Consider the following 16,928-nt stretch of genomic DNA (forward strand, 5'->3'; position numbering starts at 1 on the left):
CGTATAAGTATACGTTTTCGTTTTCTCTTTTCAAGTTCTTATTAGCTTTTCGCTTCGTTTACAACTACCCTTTTCTGCAGTTTAGCGGTTTAGTATAGCCATTTTATTGAGAAGGTATTACGTGCACACAGTACAGAGATTGTTGAACACTGGGAGAGTGTCAAACGTTCGGAATAGCGAGTTACCAAGCTCGTTTAGCCAAGCACATCGGAACTGTAGGTTTGAAAGTTTCTAACCCAATACCACATTTCAGAAGTAAGTTAATTTACTGGCTCCCTCGTTCGTCGTTTTTGTAACTAAAGAGCTTAAGCAATGACGACGGCGACCCAGAGGAAAACGCCTAGTAAAAAATGAATTTATATTTTACCTTCGAATTTCGCCATTGTCTAGATCTGTTCATTGCGCCTATTGGTCTCAGAACGTGCTCCAGTCAAATGTGTCACGCCAGCGTTTAATTCCAAATAAATATACGAAAAATTAGCCACCGTCGTTGGTCATTTCACGTTGTTGTTGCGCAGAGGACGGCTAAGAAATGTACAAAGATTTATCACGCACGTGCATCGCCATTGTTTTTCTCATTGAACGTTTTGTTTGGTGGTGTTCTCGTTGCCGAGAACGACGTTGCTCTGAGTTCTTTACTGTTTCATATTGCCCATTGCTCTAATGCTCCGCGTTGCTGAGGGTAAATAGATCTCGAATTAATATATCTCAACAGCTTTAAAAACTGGCGTCAATGATATTCCATGAGCATTTTTATTATTTTCCCTTGCAGGAATTTGTTTGTTTGTTTGGACACAAACTCTGAACTTACTGCTCGTGAGGTTTTCAACTGGACTTAGTTTAGTCGTTTTTCTGCGGTTTTACTTTGGAAGACACTGTGTTGAGATGTTATGCAGCCACACTTGTGTCCTTTACTTTAGGACTGATTTCTAGTACATTCTAGGGTGAGCTATAATATCAAAATATTTAGTTGGAATTTCAGACATTAAGGCAGATTTGAGTTACAATTGCATTGTGGCTACTGTTTACCGACCTTCATGTTCAGTTGTTCAGATTTTCGTGAAATCAGAAATTATATACGAATAGAGTCAATTTTGAACAAACTACTTTGAATTCTACCTCGCTCAAAATAAAACAATTCTAAGAGAACATTAAGAAATTTGTTGATGCAAGCAATATTGACCGGTGTTATATGGCTGGTTTCTAACTACCGAACTGATTGAACTTTAAACTCGAAGGTAACATATGGTTTTTTTAGTTTCCTCTCTCCTTCTGACACAAGACGAACAGAGGGGTATCCAAAGGAATTGTAACCATTATGAGCAGCCGTGTTAAGCTTTGGAGCTTCCTTCTCTCCTTACCAGCCTCTTCATGTGTAAAATTTGTTAGTGAACATAGCGATTTTTATATTATGCTTGTATGCTTCGTCCCTTTCTTGCCCCGGGGGCTTAAGCTTAAACTAGTAAATTAAAGCAAAATGATTTTTAAAATCGGTTAGCAAGTACAGAAAACTGTCAAGTGGTCTAAATAAGACTATTGGTTGAAACCCCCAAATAATTTTAGAGTGCGGGGCATTGAAGTTGTGGTAACTTTATGGTGAGAAGACTGGGTTTTTCCCTGGGTTTTTGACTATTACCGCGATTAACATCTCACAAAGGGAAAGTGCGAGCAGTTGTTTCCTCTGATTTTGCCATTATTGATTAAATAGAGTTATTCTGTTGCTGTTGTTTGGCTAGTGTTGCTCCATAGAACTTTTTTCTATCGATTCGAGCATGGGTGATTTACTTTCAATTTCACCGCGTAGTTTTGAGCTTCCTTACAGCTTGTTTTAGAGGTCTGAAATGGGGTATCGATTCGCTCAGGTCTGAAATGGGTATGGAAAACTGATCACAGATTTTGGTCTGAAATGGCGAACAGATTTAAGGTTCGGGCTGCACACCCCAAGAACAAACTTTGGGGAGTACCCCAACCCCCAGGTAAAAAGACTGAAGATATCTAGAAATTTGCGAGGTCTGTAAGTAAAATACAGCCTGAGTAAAACATCACTTTATTTCTCACTAGGCGTTGTCCTCGCAGTCTCCGTCGTAACTGCTATATGAACAACCGCGCCCCTAGGACTAAAACATCTCAGATTCCAGTGCAAAGTTCTAATTTTTATACATATTTACCGCATTTCTCGAGGATAACCAACACAGGCTGGAAGTTCTTATCTATAGTATACCCTTAACAATTTATATGTTTTCAAGGAACCAATGATAATTAAACTAAATGAGAGCCAGTTTCGATAATCAAAATAAAGTGGGTGATTTTTACAAGAAAGCTATTCTTATACAACTGACTTCAAGCTCTTGATTTCTGATCAACTTCAATAGTTGATTAGAACTGTGCTTTTCATGACTTATCATCAGCCATCGAAACCTCGAGCCGTGTGTCCAGTAGATCAATAATCGATGATGATAACGCCATTGTATAACCATCCTTCACTGAAACTTTCCAGGTTACCAGAATGACATCAGGTTTGCAGTGGTGGGGGCGAAGGACGGTGACAGAGGAGTGGTCCTATAATCCAGATTAGCAAAAACTACCCACCCTCCCCACTGCTGCTGTACTCCTGACAGTTCCACCACTGGATGCTCGTGTAACAAGAGTACTGTCAGTGGCTTTAAGAGTTGGTAACACGTTGGTTTTTGAGCTTCGTCGTTTGAGAAGTTTCTCATGTTCCTCTTTCAATGCATTGTAATCCCGCTTGAGGTGAACAAAGTCTACAAAAGTGTGCTTCTCTGGTGTCTGCGATTTTAGAGCTGCTATCTCATTGAGAAGTCCTGTGATCCTGTTTTTGAGCAAGTCTCTCTCTTTGTACATGTGTTTCAAGGTTTGAGCGGAATCTTGAAGATTGAATTCCAAAAGTTTGTTCTCTTTGTCCAGTTTATCAATCTCTTCTGTTAAGGTTTCATTTTTCCCTTCAAGTTCTTGAATAAGTTCTTTTAGGTTAGCAATTTCCATCGCTTGATCCTGCTCCTCAGCTTTAGAAGCCTTGGCCAATTTTGACTGCATTTCCAGAACCGCTATCCTAGATTTCAAGCTGTCCACCTCTGTTGACAGAGACTCATTTTCCATGCTGAAATCCCGCACACTCTTTTCTAGGATACTCTTCTCTTGTTTTAACTGTTCACAGTTTTGTTTAAGGGATTCAATAGTCGCTTTTGCCTCTTGAAGAGCTGAGCTCAATTTCTGAAATATATAATTCATGTCTGTTATGAAAAAAACTCTTGTAAACTTTGTTCTGCAATAAATTTAACTACCCACTCTCGAGCTCTGGTTCATATCTTGACTGATTAATATATATTGGTATAGATACGTGTATAAAAGTTTATATAGGAACTAGTCTTTCAATCTAACAAACTCAGTTGAATCCACCTCGTGGTCAATCTTTTGTATTACAGACTCGATGCCTTTATACTCCACCAACAAGATATTTGTTCACTTCCAGACACCCCATGGAAAATAACTTGAAATTCTGATGGTTATTGTAAAAGCCGAGGTTTCAAAAGGAACGTTTAAAACTATACTGCAATTTCCAGAGGCACAATAATAGGGTGGTGGTTAAACCCAAAAATCTGGGAGAGTTTGGATGTTCTCTTGGCCAAGACAATCCTATGTAGTATCCACATGTTAGTCTGCAAAATGTCTAGCATACAGTCTATCATACAGTAATAGTGGCATGAAAGAATAAGGGTAAAACAATAACCAGTAATATATGTCTCACAGTAAAATGTAAGATGGTTAAATTACTTGCAAACTATTAATAAAAGGGCAGGTCAATGTAGACGTCGTAGTAATTCTTCCCAAGTGGTGCTTTTCATAGTCAAGTTGTCTAATTTGTTCTCACTTACTGCAGCATCACTTCCTGTTCTTTCCAAACACTCAAGTTGTTCTTTAAGAATTTTGTTTCTCTTGAGAAGACCTTCATTCTTTTCTATGAACTGTCATAGATGGAAAAAAATTGGATTAATTCACTGTCCTGAGTTTGGATAAAATTGCATAGTATAGTTTTCTAAGTTGTATTCTGATAGTTTAAAACCATCAGAAACCATGGTTCAAAGGAAATAAAACAAAAACAAATAAATAATTAAAACAATAATCATTTTGATGCTCAGGATGTAATGACTTTTGATGAGATAATACTTTTCTCAATTTGCAAGTTATTGGTAATTTTTTTAAATTTAAAACTCAGTATGATGATCAACATACATACATGTGGTTATATGCTAACTTAAGATTTACATCACATTGTAAAATTGTATTGTATCTACCTGTTGCTTTTCCAATACCCAGCTGTTTTCTGCTTCAAGTTTCTCTGACACAATTCTCATAATCTGTTAAGAAACAATGTTAAACCCATAATATTAAAGGTTAATCTTATCAACCAAAATACAGTCAACCTCATAGTAAAAAATTATGATGAGGGTTTTCAATGGAGTCTTGAGTTGATGGCAAGTTTACATACTCAGTTCTTATTGATCAACATTATTTTCATAAAGATAGGCCAGAAATTACGTAATTTAGCTTGGAAAGGCCAGTACATTCTATCAGTCACTCAGGCTCCCATCAAAGAACCTATTAAACATTGAGCCTTGTAGGGACCTATAGATCCATCAAATAAGGCTCTAAAATTGGAAAATCTGTGTATCAGAGATGTGAAGAAATATAAGAATAATTGGAGAAAACACAATTTTGTTGTCAACTCCAGACCTTTACAGGGATTAGTGCTTTGTTGGGATGAAAAAACCCAGTAAAAGGAGAAAGGCATTAAAGAGAGGTCACAATTAATTGAGGCTCAACTGTAAATTGCATTATTATTATTATTATTATTATTATTATTATTATTATTGCATTATTGAAGAAATTGTTTTGCATCCTTATATCCCCCTACTTGAATCAATGTGTTACACTGTACCTCAATCTTGTGTTTCTCTGTCAAAGCAGTGCAGTTTTCATCAATCTTCATTAAGCAGTCCTTTTGCATTTGCTGTAGTTTTTCCTTTGTGTCATTTGCAATCTGATGAAGCTCTTGACATTTTGACAAATCACCCTAAAGACAAAAAGAAAACATTCTGTCACAATTATTCACAATGTTATAGAAAAACGTGATTTCCAGTAACATATAACATGAAATTATGGAAGTTTGGAAGAGTAAAAAAAGCTGAATGGAAATAAAACCTTTAGCTGAGAGATTTTTTTAGCTGTTTTAATTCAGTTCTTGTAGTACATGCTATCAGCTTTAAATCAACAAGAGACTAACAGTGGTAATCCTGATTTGTTACTTTTTGAAATTAAAAAAAAGTTGGATGAAGACAGACATTTTTGCTTTTTTTCAATCTGATTAGATTTAATATTAAGTTAAAAAATGAAATGCTCAGTCATTTTAAAAGAAGAATTAAATTACAGTTAGTTTGTAATTTTATAGTAAGAGCTATCAAATGAAGAAGATCCTAAAGTTACGGGAACAGTTGAATTTTTTCTTAGCTCTCAAGATTATACAAGTCTCTAATCAATTAAGTACTCTTTGCAGATAGACAGTTCTGTGTAATTTGGTACAGAGCAGTGTAAACAAGGCATTTATTGCAGTCACACTTGAGATAAACTTCTAATCTACTAAATTAAACAATGGTAAACAAATTTAGTCAACTGGTAAATTAAAAATGCTAATTACTAACAAATACTGGAATGAGTTGATATTAGATCTGACTGGGATACTGAGAATCACAGTAAAATGGCCAAATTACCAAAACGTACTGAGACAGCAGTTTAGACAACACACCATGGCAGGATTCTCTTATCAAATTGACATCTGGGAGTCATTAATCATGCTAAAAAAAAGTTGATCTCAAGATTACATGTACAAGAGCATGTACCATGCTCCTGTCTCACAAGGCTCAAGATATGAAGTTTAAATGCTCCTGATAGACCAAGTCTAAATTGTTGCTCTGTTCCAAAAACTATTCTGGTCTACCTGAAAATTATGTCATAACAAAAGGGGCAAGTATCTGTGACCCAAATTACCAGATCATAACATCTCAACTTTGTGAGGTGACACAATGGCTGGTTTTTGGCCCTATTCTTTTTTGTATGTTCATGGACCAAGATGCAGCCCAACTCCTCCAAAAAGAATAAGGACAAGATCTAGCCATCTTGACCAAACAAGTTTGGTCAATAAAGGATTTATTGCATCTGACACAAAGAACACAATTTTTTTATTGCGCAGAGCAAGTGATGCTGAGCAGACCAGACAGTCCCATCTTGCCCAGTCAGGTAGGCAATCACAGTCCAGAATTTGTGTCATCTTGGTTGATCTCTGAGCTAGCCAGTCATATTAGGGACCTCTAGACTGGACTATGAGTATGAGATTGATTCAAACCAGTGACGTTTCCAGAGCCCCAAGCTCGCTCTTCATGTTTTGGGTAGAGAGGGTAGCTCTTGGATGAGATGGGTATGTGATGTGACAATGTGAAGCTTGCAAACAAGAACTGGAAAGTCATACTCGTACTCAAATCTTATTTCCCCTAATAATATGAAGGCAGAGTACAACCTTCCCCCTGGGCTATGGTATTAAAAACAGGCTTCAACACATTTTAGTTCTATTTCAACCCATTTTTTTCATTTTTAAGCTTTATTGGGAATAGCACATAACAACTTAGTACGAAATATTTTAACTTGATGAGTTACTTGTGACCTTAATATACTAATGTTGATAAGAAAAAGCAGGTGTTAATTACGCAGCTCTCTGGCTTCCAGTGCTGCTATACGTGCGTGTAGGTTGGATTCACCGATGCATGACGCGCAGTTGATATTGTATAAAACCCATATTCTTTCGATTTTAGAGATTATGTTTCACACAGGGCAATATTTATAACCGATTCTTTATTCGTGTATCCAAACACACCAATAATAGCCAGTCTTGTACCCGGTAACCAGATTTTAAAAGATGTCTGAAGAAGCGGACAGCGACTGTGTGATTATGCAGATGGCAGTTCAGAGTTCTTTAAAAAAAACACACTCTATCTTACCCGTAATTTCTCCACTTCTCGCTCCAGAAGATCACATCTTGCAGCTTTTGCCTGCTGTAGCTCCAGTTCAGCAATTCTGGCTTTTAAGAGATCGTTTTCAGAGTGTAAATCTTGAAGGTGTAGCAGAGTTTTTATGTGTTTTCCTGTCAACCGTCCATCTTGGTCCACTCTATTCTCGTAGGTCGCTCTCCGTTCTGCTTTAGTGGACATCGTCTTCGCCTTGAACAGTTGGCTTAATCGCAAGAATGTTTTCAAATCCTTTCAATTCTCTAATACAGAAACACAAATGAAGTGAGAAAGTAGTTTAACTTCCCGCTTTTTCATAGCATTAAGTATCATAACAGTTACGAAGTTGTTTATTCGTCGGCAAGGAACCACTCATTTGCATCTTTTGTAATAGGTTCCAGTTCCCTCTTCACCAACGGGGCTACGCTTAGCGCCTGGAAGAATTTCACACATTACACGTCTAAAATGGGTGTCGACGAGTTTGGTGGCTTTGGGTCTATTATTGCAGCCTTTTTGGCTGCGGTTTTTGTTAATGTGGTGATATTTACTGTCTGGAAGGAATACAAAGAAAGAAAGGAGCAGGAAGAACGAAAGAAATGGTGGAAAGAAAACGTGATTTATCACATATATCCTCGCTCTTTCCAAGACTCTAGTGGCGATGGAAATGGTGATTTGCGGGGAATTATGAACAGGCTCGACTACTTTGAATTCCTAGGAATTAAGATTCTTTACTTGAGCCCAATTTTTAAATCGCCCATGGTAGATAACGGCTATGATGTGTCAGACTTCAAAGACATTGATTCCCTGTTTGGAAATCTGAACGACTTTGATGAGCTTCTTAAGGAGACCCATGCAAGAGGCATGAAACTCATCCTAGACTTCGTACCTAATCACACCTCAGATCAGCACCCCTGGTTCCTGGAAAGTCGCTCCAGTAGACAAAGTCCTAAACGAGACTGGTTCGTGTGGTTGGACCCAGCCCCAGGGGGTGGACCACCAAATAACTGGGTCAGCGTGTTTGGTGGAAGTGCATGGAGCTATGATGCTAAAACAGGACAGTACTACCTGCATCAGTTTTGCTCTGAACAGCCAGACCTCAACCTAAGAAATATTGAGGTGCGTCAAGCTCTCAGTGAGGTTCTTATCTTTTGGCTGGATCGTGGTGTGGATGGGTTTAGAGTGGACGCAGTTCCTCATCTTGTTGAAGATTCTAAATTTCGAGATGAACCCACCAAGTCTGAATACAACCCTTCACATCCTCAGCATGATCACTTGGAACACATCTACACCAAAAACTTAGATAATAATCACAAAATTGTACAAGAGTGGAGAGCACTTCTTGATAAGTACAAAGACTCCTACAGAATTTTAATTGGTGAAATCATGGCAGACCTCCCAGATGTTATCAAGTACTATGGTGGAAGAAAGAACGAGTTTGACTTCCCTTTCAACTTTGGGTTGTTGGGATTAGATGAATCCAAAACTGCAGAGGATGTGTACCAAGTGATCTCAGAGTACCTTGCTGCACTCCCCAGGGGTAAATGGCCAAATTGGGTCCTGGGAAACCATGATGTACCCAGAATAGGTAGTAAGGTTGGCCCAGAATACTGTCGTGCATTGAATGTACTCCTTCTTACCCTGCCTGGAACTGCAGTCACTTATTATGGGGAGGAAATTGGAATGACAGATGCAAAAGTCCCTCTAAAAAGCTGCAAAGATTTCCGAGACCCCCAGAGGTCACCCATGCAGTGGTGTAGTGAAAGACATGCTGGGTTTTCATCAGGGCCACAGCTGTGGTTACCAGTTGCAAAGAATTTCAAAACAGTCAATGTTGATGCACAGAAATTAGATCCAACCTCCATGCTACACCTGTATCGGGAGCTTATGAGGTTAAGGTCAACATCTAAATGCTTCAAAGGACTCAGCTTTAAAGTTGTTCAGGTGGATACTTCGATCCTTGCCTACACAAGATCAGAACGGCATTGCAAGTTTCTCATAGTAATAAACTTTGGACATGAGAGTTGGAGGGGGGCGTTAAATGGTATCTCGGGTTCAGGAATTGTGGAAATTGACAGTGAAATGAATATGAAAGGAACCAGCATGCAGTTTGATAGAATCACACTCCATAAAGCGCAGGCTCTTGTTATTAAAATGTCACAGAAACATTAACTAATTCGCATCAAATAAACACATTGGGCTGAGGGGAATTGTGAAAGTAATGTATTAATAATAATATATTAATAGCACATCATTACTTGCGCCATGCATTTTTCTAGGCCAGTAAAAAACAGATTGTCCGTGTACTAGATTTTTAATGTATTTTTGTTCACTTAAGGTGGCCGAACACAGTTTCTGTGTGCACTTTTGCTGATGCAATTCAGTGCGTGCACAAGGATTGCAAAAACCAAACATGCTGTCAATAGAGCGATCCTTTCATTTACTCAACACCTGCACTATCTGTGCTATTTTTCTCTTTAATTGAATGCAGTGTATTGATGGCTTTAGTCTTTTATTACAAAGCTATGTTAGGAAAGGTAACCAGGCAAAGAACCCAGCAATTCTCAACTTTTGCTTTGTTTGTGAAATAACCCAGTTAAATGCAGCGCATGCGTAGTAAGTAAAAAAATTGTGATTGAATGAAAAATTGCACTCTCGGAAATACGCCTATTTCTCGAGGACCACTCATTAGAATTTCACGAAATTTGGCACGAAAATACTTCAGGAAATAAGTAACTGGAGTATTGAAAATAATTGAACTTTAACAAAGGAAATTCTAGATATTCCAGTGAACCTTCAGCAAGGGATAATTAAAGATCTCTCTGTTAAATTATTAGCAAAATGGTGTTAACTTGTGAGAATCGTTACAAGCTTGTTGCATGCAAATTATAGAGAAAATCTAATGACTAGATTTCTACAAATAAACAAAACCGATTTTAAAGGCCTGTTTATATTTATTCATGTTGCCATGGCAATGGCACCCACGTCAGCTTAACCATCAAAAAACCAAAGTTTGTGTTGTTAACTTGCTTGCTCCCATTTTTGGCGACCAAGAGATCAAGGGTTTTAGAGAAAAAGGTGAATGAAACACAGGTATCAAAAACTGTGTTCAGAAAAATACAATATATCCTTAATACAATATAGAATCCCCATCTGTTCTGCTTCATGTCATTTTCATTGCTGATAATATGTTAAGCTACAAGTCTGAAAAGAAAGCAACCAGATTACTATTTAAAACCTCTCCATATGCTGTAGCTAGCTAAAGTGTTTTGTGGATGAAGACAGTTCTTGAATGTAGATCTTTTCATTGTTGAATCATTGTTTATAAACCACCAACCAGGACATCTAAACCATTAGCAGTGTCTGTGTATATAAATCATTTCACTTGCTTTTCTTCAATAAACAAGAGGTTTCCTTGACTCATTCAGTTGTCTTGAGCACAAACAGAGCATCATCCAGAACATAAAAGTCCCGATACAAGTCACCCTCACATAAATATGGAACTCTGGTAAATAACTCAACAGTGAATCCACACGGCTCAAAAACATCTTTAACAAGACTGTGGACCTGCTCCTCCCAAGAACTGACATTAACAGTTATAAGCTCACTAGGCTGAACCATCTTTGCACCTGGTGAAAGACGTTCAATTTCTTTATTATATTAAATAATGTACTAAATGCTTTTCTGGATAATCCTCAAAAGATTTACAACACAAGAGTGGCAAAAATATACTTAGCCACTGTAGCAAGCATTCTTGTATTGCCAAAGACAGAGCTTGGTACACATTCTGACCATGTGAAAACTGGGGCCTGACCACAAAATCAACAAAGCAGAGAATTTCAGGGTGAGCACTTTGTTTATACAGGGACACTTGCCACACAGGCTAACAATTCCTAGGCAACCATACCTTGAATGCACTTCATTCATTACATAATCATTCTTAAATGTAGATTACCAGCTTACTGTTCCTCAAGTTCCCTTTACTGTTTCCTAAAGAACTATCCAGTTTACTATAGCTTTATGTTTCTACCTAAGCCATGGCCTAATTAAGCCATGCCACTCTACGTGACACACTATATATTTCTCTAGAAAGTGTCACCATGACTACTGTAAGTTATCTCAAGCTACAGTTCTGGCCAAAAGTCCTTAAAGAAACTTGACAAAATGCCAACTGATGACGGATTAGTCATTATATATTCAATTTTCCAAGCCTCCCGAAATGTACTTTGGATGAATAAACATCAACATTGTGTTTGGGATGGGGAGGGGGAGGTGAACAGAAAGACCATATGTTAGCAAAAGTGCAAATTGTCCCAACACTTTTGGTCAGGATTGTATGTAGAATGTTTGAACATAGCTCTTGACAAAATTAATTGCATAATGATTTAACCCTTCTTCCTAACCACTGAATGTAACATCTTGACACAAAGGAAACTAGTTCTCTGAAACAAAAAGAGAAAAGCAAAACAAATAAAGAAAGAGGCAAACAAATCTAACCTGATTCTACACAAGGTTTAAATGGCAGAACCACTGCTACAATCAGTCGCCCAGTTACTGGACATAGAGTTTGTTTAATGTCTCTGAGCAGTGTCAGAGGCTTATCACATCTATCCAGCAGGTTCAGACAGGAGATCACATCAAATTTGAAGTCAACATTCATCCACTCACTTTCATCCAGCAATCTGGTGTGAAGACATTTTACATTTCAATTCTTTAGTGGTGTTCACTGTCTGCTTGTCATTCTCAATCATTCTTAATATTAATGAGTTAGTATAAGAAAATAGCTACCTCTTTCAGGAAGTCACTAAACCAAGTATACTACACTACCCCTCAACAACAATCACATTATCCAAGAGAAATTATTTACAAGAATCCTGATAAGGCATTATTTTATCACTTTTACTGATAAGTAAAAAGTAAAAAGTCTGTGTCAGTCCATACCTTATCATTTAGCAACTACAAATATTACTACTCTCACCAGGATGCTAGTCTGATACAGGGTTATTCCCAGCATTAAATTTGCTGGTACCCATTTATACACCTAGGTGGAGAGGCACAGTGAGAGAAAAGTGTCTTGCCCTAGAACACAACACAATTACCCCTGCTGGGGCTTGAACCCTGACAACTCATTTCAGAGTCCAGCCTGTTAACATAACATCACATTACCCAGGAGAAATCTGTGTTGTGTCTCTAACTGGTTGTTTATCTTATCAATTATTTAAAAGAATCCTGCTTAGGCTATATTTGTTTCACTTTTAATTTATTGGTAAGTATTGATAATAATAACTATTGACAAATTTTAGTAAGTTTTTATGAAGTAACAGAGGCGCACAACACAAGGAAAGAGCTATGGCCACGTATACCACTAATTTGCACACATTGCATACCCATGTTGAAAAGTGATTGACATCAGCTATGACTACTGGATTAAAATACAGCACCATGCCATTAGAAAAAAGTCATGGTCACTAAATAATTTTCCACACGAGAATGAAAGCTTGATTACAAGGAACGACTTACTTAAATCCTCTGCCACTCAACCGCCACCTCATTGATGGAGACTGTTCTGTAACATAGACTTCATCAAAGTGATGTTTAATAACACTGGTTACTTTGCCATCACCAGCTCCCAAGTCCAACAGTGTGCCAGTCTTCCATGACTCATCCACACTCATTATTGTTTGAAACTGGGCATTGGAAAACACAAACATTGATCCACGGTCCAAAATGCTAAAAAACAAACAAAAAACAAAGCAGTACATAGATAGCGTGAGGAAATGGAAGTCTTGCCATGTGTCCATTTCCATCTTTTGTCACAGAAATGTTTGTTTTTCCATACTGATTAATGCAATAAAACAGAGATCAAGGACATGATTGTTGCTGGCTGATTGTGACATATAAATGGAAACTCATAACCAAGTAACAAACAGTTTGCAGCCACTGCATCCATTCTGCACCATCAATCTGTTGAAGAACATCTTTGTTGCAAGCAGCTAGAAGATTATTGTTATAACAAAGAAAATGACACCACTTTTGTTGTGAACATTTTAACACAACCCGTTCAAAAAAAAAACTTACCCATTGGCTGTAGTTGCAGACATGAAGAAACCAAAGAATCCTTTAAATAAAAGGTGTCCAATCTGTGAAAACACTGCATCAGCTTTTTGATGACAGTTATTCAGGAAAGCTTCAGTCTCTTCATCCAGTGTGCTCTCAACAAACTTTGACTGTAACTCATCTGATAGCTCTGATTTTTCACAACTGTACCACTAAGAAGAATAGCAAAAGATATGACTAAATCATATTGAAACATTTTTTTGGTGAAATCAACTGGTTTAAGAGCAGGAGGACCAGTATATGCAGTCTGTTTACTAGAGATCATCCTGGTAAAAGTGTATGTACAGGGCTTGAAAATAGTGCCATCCAGTCATCCGGGAAAAGTAGATTTTCCCGCCACGCAAGTAACTTTTTCATTCTCACTTGCCTGAAGGACAAGGGCCCAGGGAAGTCATCCACTAACTAAATCAGATAAACAGTAAACTAATACTTGATCAGGACAAGAAAAATTTGAAAGCTGCTTGTCCAAAGGGCCAAGCTGGAACTTTGAAGTTTTGTCCTGTATGTATTGTAGTCAGGTATGTAGTGAGGTACACTACATAATTTGATTGTGAGAATAAAATTTTTCCACCTTTTTTGAGGGCCCCTAAAAATACCAAAATCACCAGCAATGATTCACACTAAAACATTATTCACACCATCCTCTCGGTATCCCCCTTGGTCGTTTCTGATAGTCATAAGAGATAGACATGTAAGAGGGTGGCAAAGGGCTCTTGCCTGACATGAGATGAGGGCAAAAAGTAGGGTGTGATGTGTCAAAAGCAACTAAAATACATTTGATTCATGAATTTATGAAAAAAAAAAACAATGTTAAAGGCAGCTAAAAATAAATGTGTTGCATGAATTTTGGGAACGAAATTTGTGTGAAATGGTCACAACCATCCCCCTTCCAATTTACTTCCCCCTTGTTTATACAGATGGGCAATTTTAAGCGAGGCTGGAGGTGTCATCTTGCTTTGATACAGACCTCTCTGCTTTTCTCATTTAAGTGCAAACTTGTTTTACACAACAAAAACAGCAAGGTCTGTATCAAAACAAAGTCACTTCCAGCCTCACTACCATTCAAAGGCCTGAGGTCATTGAGCAAATAACTGTAAAATGGTTTATGTATTATGATAACCTTTTAAACACTCAACTCACTGTCGCTTTGCCTATTTCTTGTTCCTGGTTGTCATCAAAAGCAAGTCTCTCTAGTAACAATCGTCCGGTTCTACTTCTTACATATTGACTAGCCCACATGTATTTATGACCATATACCTCCTCTCTCACAGATAGTAAAACTGTTCAAGAAAAGTACTACAGCAATTACAAACATCAAATTGATCCTCTCGTGTTTATATAAGAGGTGTTCAACAATTTTGAGCTTACCTTATTATAGGAAATTAATGCTCTTGTTAATAAATGTATTTGAAATTAACGTGACTTAAATTAACGTGAATTGAAGGTAAATTTGCTTCCCAATAATGGAAATTAACGCGAGAGAGGGAGTAAGATTTCAAAATGAGAGAGGTTAACGCACCAGCTACACCGAAAAAAAACCCCAGAATTTGCTGAGAACAGGAACAAATTTATTTGAACACTGTAAAGCTGACAGAGAACACAAACAAAATTCAGTTGAAGTAGACTAAATGTTTTATTAATGTAAAAGATTGATGTGAAATGTAAAGTGCGTGAATAAAATTTATTGTTTGGCTGTGTCAAGAACAAATGGAGTGTGTCACAGATTTGGGGGAAAATGATAGTAATTAATGTTGCGGAAAGTAACATGCAACCTAATTAACAGTGTGGAAATTAACATTAACATAAGTTAACGCTAGCAGAGCCAGTTCAATCTTTCCTAGGTAAGTTGGGAAGCTGCCTTCCTCTTTCCAGACTTATTTAGACTTATCTAAGTTCAAAGCAACTCTGCTAGCACTAGAGCCTCCAACCCTTGGTGCATTGGTGACCCTGCTATAATGCCACACCTAACTCCATGTTCACATCATTCTCATCCCCAGAGACCGCACTCCTTTTGGTCAGCAGCAAGAATCACGGCCTCTGGCCACACCTGATTTTCTAAGGATGTGCAGAGACACTGGAAGTCCACGATTCATGGACTTCCTGTCAAATCTGGCAAATCTGATTGTCTAAGAATACAAAACAAATACTCTGTGCGTGCTCAGAAAATTGGGCCCGGCCAGAGGTCGCAATTCTTGGTGCTGACCAAAAGGAGCGCAGCCTCTGGGGACGAGAATGTGTTCACATGTGTGACAAGAATGTGTTCCTCCTGAAAATCACCTCTAGGTGATTGGAGGCCTCCTCTTAAAATATTAGTTTATAATTATTATTATTATTATTATTATTATTATTATTATTATTATTATTATTATTATTATCGTCCTCACGTAATGTTTGCTTAGAGTCCTTAGGGCCGAGACCAGACCATGGTCCTGGGGCACTAGGGGATAGCCAGTTTTTAGTGCTCGTAACCCAGAGCAGGGTGGCTGCAGGGTTGCTGGCACTTGCCAAAAGTGCCACCCCAGACTCTGGTGGGCGGGAGCGTCCAATTTCCCGAAGTAGGCTAAAGCGTAAGCTTGTTCTACTCCATGCCCTTTATTATTATTATTATTATTATTATTATTATTATTATTATTATTATTATTGTTATTATTTTTTTTTTTTTAAATTAAAAATTAAAAAGCAAACTTTATTGAGCACTTTTCCATACAAACTTGAATCTTACATGTATCTGGTAAAAAATTCAGAAATTCTGTTGTTCCTTAAGTTTTCGGTAATTATAATAGTAATAATAATATCAAAATAATAATAATAATAATAATTTATTATCATCATCGTCATATCATATATGTCATGATATCATGGTTACTACAACTAATGCTAATACTACTACTACTACTACTACTACTACTTTTTTTTTTTTTTATAAATAAGGTATATACAAGGTAAAAGTAAGTAAAAGAAATAAACTATTAAAACCTATTTCAACAGTGTTTACATAATGGCTCCCTCCTGGGTTTCAACGTCAATATCGGTATATTACAAGGTAAAAGTAAATAATTAAATTGTTATTGTTATTATTATTATTACATATATTTTGTTTAGACTATTTAATGAACAAGGTTGCCTTTTAATTTCGTCCCCTTATTTTGAAACAAAAAGATGAACATTACCACTTTCTCATCAGAAGTGAGAGAGAAGAAAGACAGATTTTAAATAATTTTTATTCTAGCGATTATGATATTTTTGGAGAGATTTTAAGTTTTTTTTTTTTAGTGGGTACGAGTTGTGGGGGAAGGTTCTGTTGACATACCAAAGCTTAAGAATTCTGGTGGCAAAAAAATATAGAAAGTTAACATATCTCTTCTGATTTTGTAACTTACCTGAGAGGAAGAGGCTGAATACCACTGTACCTTGCACTTTACTCCACAGTTAAAAGTAACACCATCAAGTTTACAATTAGCTGAGCTGTGTCCCGTTGGTCGACGGAATCTGGCTCGGTTACCAAGCTAGCATCGTAATTTTATCAATGGTTGCTTTCCCAAACAGAGAACTACGTGCGTACCTGTAGGCCTTCGTAAGCAACAAAGTCCTAAGATGTACGCTGGTTATTGTTAAGTTCAGACAAAGCTCCCTTTAACTTTGATAGCAGAGTTCGTGATCGTAGGTTCCAAGTCTAATATGGCGACCAATATGGCTCGGTTACAAAGCTCAGAGAAAATCCGCTGACTTACCCAGTTTGAC

General features: G+C 37.4%; 3 protein-coding genes across 3 annotated transcripts; 1 reads left to right on the forward strand and 2 right to left on the reverse strand.

The window, feature by feature from the left end:
• Positions 1 to 538: 538 nt before the first annotated feature.
• Positions 539 to 7,279, reverse strand: LOC145464776 (uncharacterized). The gene is made up of 5 exons (XM_081448567.1): positions 7,068 to 7,279; positions 4,958 to 5,092; positions 4,314 to 4,376; positions 3,894 to 3,983; positions 539 to 3,231 (listed from the first exon to the last, which is right to left on the reverse strand). The coding sequence occupies exons 1-5, from the start codon at positions 7,275 to 7,277 to the stop codon at positions 2,572 to 2,574; spliced, it is 1,158 nt and encodes a 385-aa protein (XP_081304693.1). The 5' UTR covers positions 7,278 to 7,279; the 3' UTR covers positions 539 to 2,571.
• Positions 7,280 to 7,538: 259 nt separating this feature from the next.
• LOC145464775 (maltase 1-like) lies at positions 7,539 to 9,256 on the forward strand. The gene has a single exon (XM_081448566.1). The coding sequence runs from the start codon at positions 7,539 to 7,541 to the stop codon at positions 9,240 to 9,242; it is 1,704 nt and encodes a 567-aa protein (XP_081304692.1). The 3' UTR covers positions 9,243 to 9,256.
• Positions 9,257 to 9,278: 22 nt separating this feature from the next.
• Positions 9,279 to 16,869, reverse strand: LOC145464778 (protein-L-histidine N-pros-methyltransferase-like). The gene is made up of 6 exons (XM_081448569.1): positions 16,568 to 16,869; positions 14,328 to 14,467; positions 13,149 to 13,339; positions 12,591 to 12,800; positions 11,568 to 11,752; positions 9,279 to 10,699 (listed from the first exon to the last, which is right to left on the reverse strand). Exons 2-6 carry the CDS (start codon positions 14,424 to 14,426, stop codon positions 10,491 to 10,493), a joined length of 894 nt encoding a protein of 297 aa, XP_081304695.1. The 5' UTR covers positions 14,427 to 14,467; positions 16,568 to 16,869; the 3' UTR covers positions 9,279 to 10,490.
• Between the last annotated feature and the right edge of the window lie 59 nt (positions 16,870 to 16,928).

Source organism: Orbicella franksi, chromosome 13, assembly GCF_964199315.1.
Source record: "Orbicella franksi chromosome 13, jaOrbFran1.1, whole genome shotgun sequence".
In the NCBI taxonomy this organism is placed as follows: domain Eukaryota; kingdom Metazoa; phylum Cnidaria; class Anthozoa; order Scleractinia; family Merulinidae; genus Orbicella; species Orbicella franksi.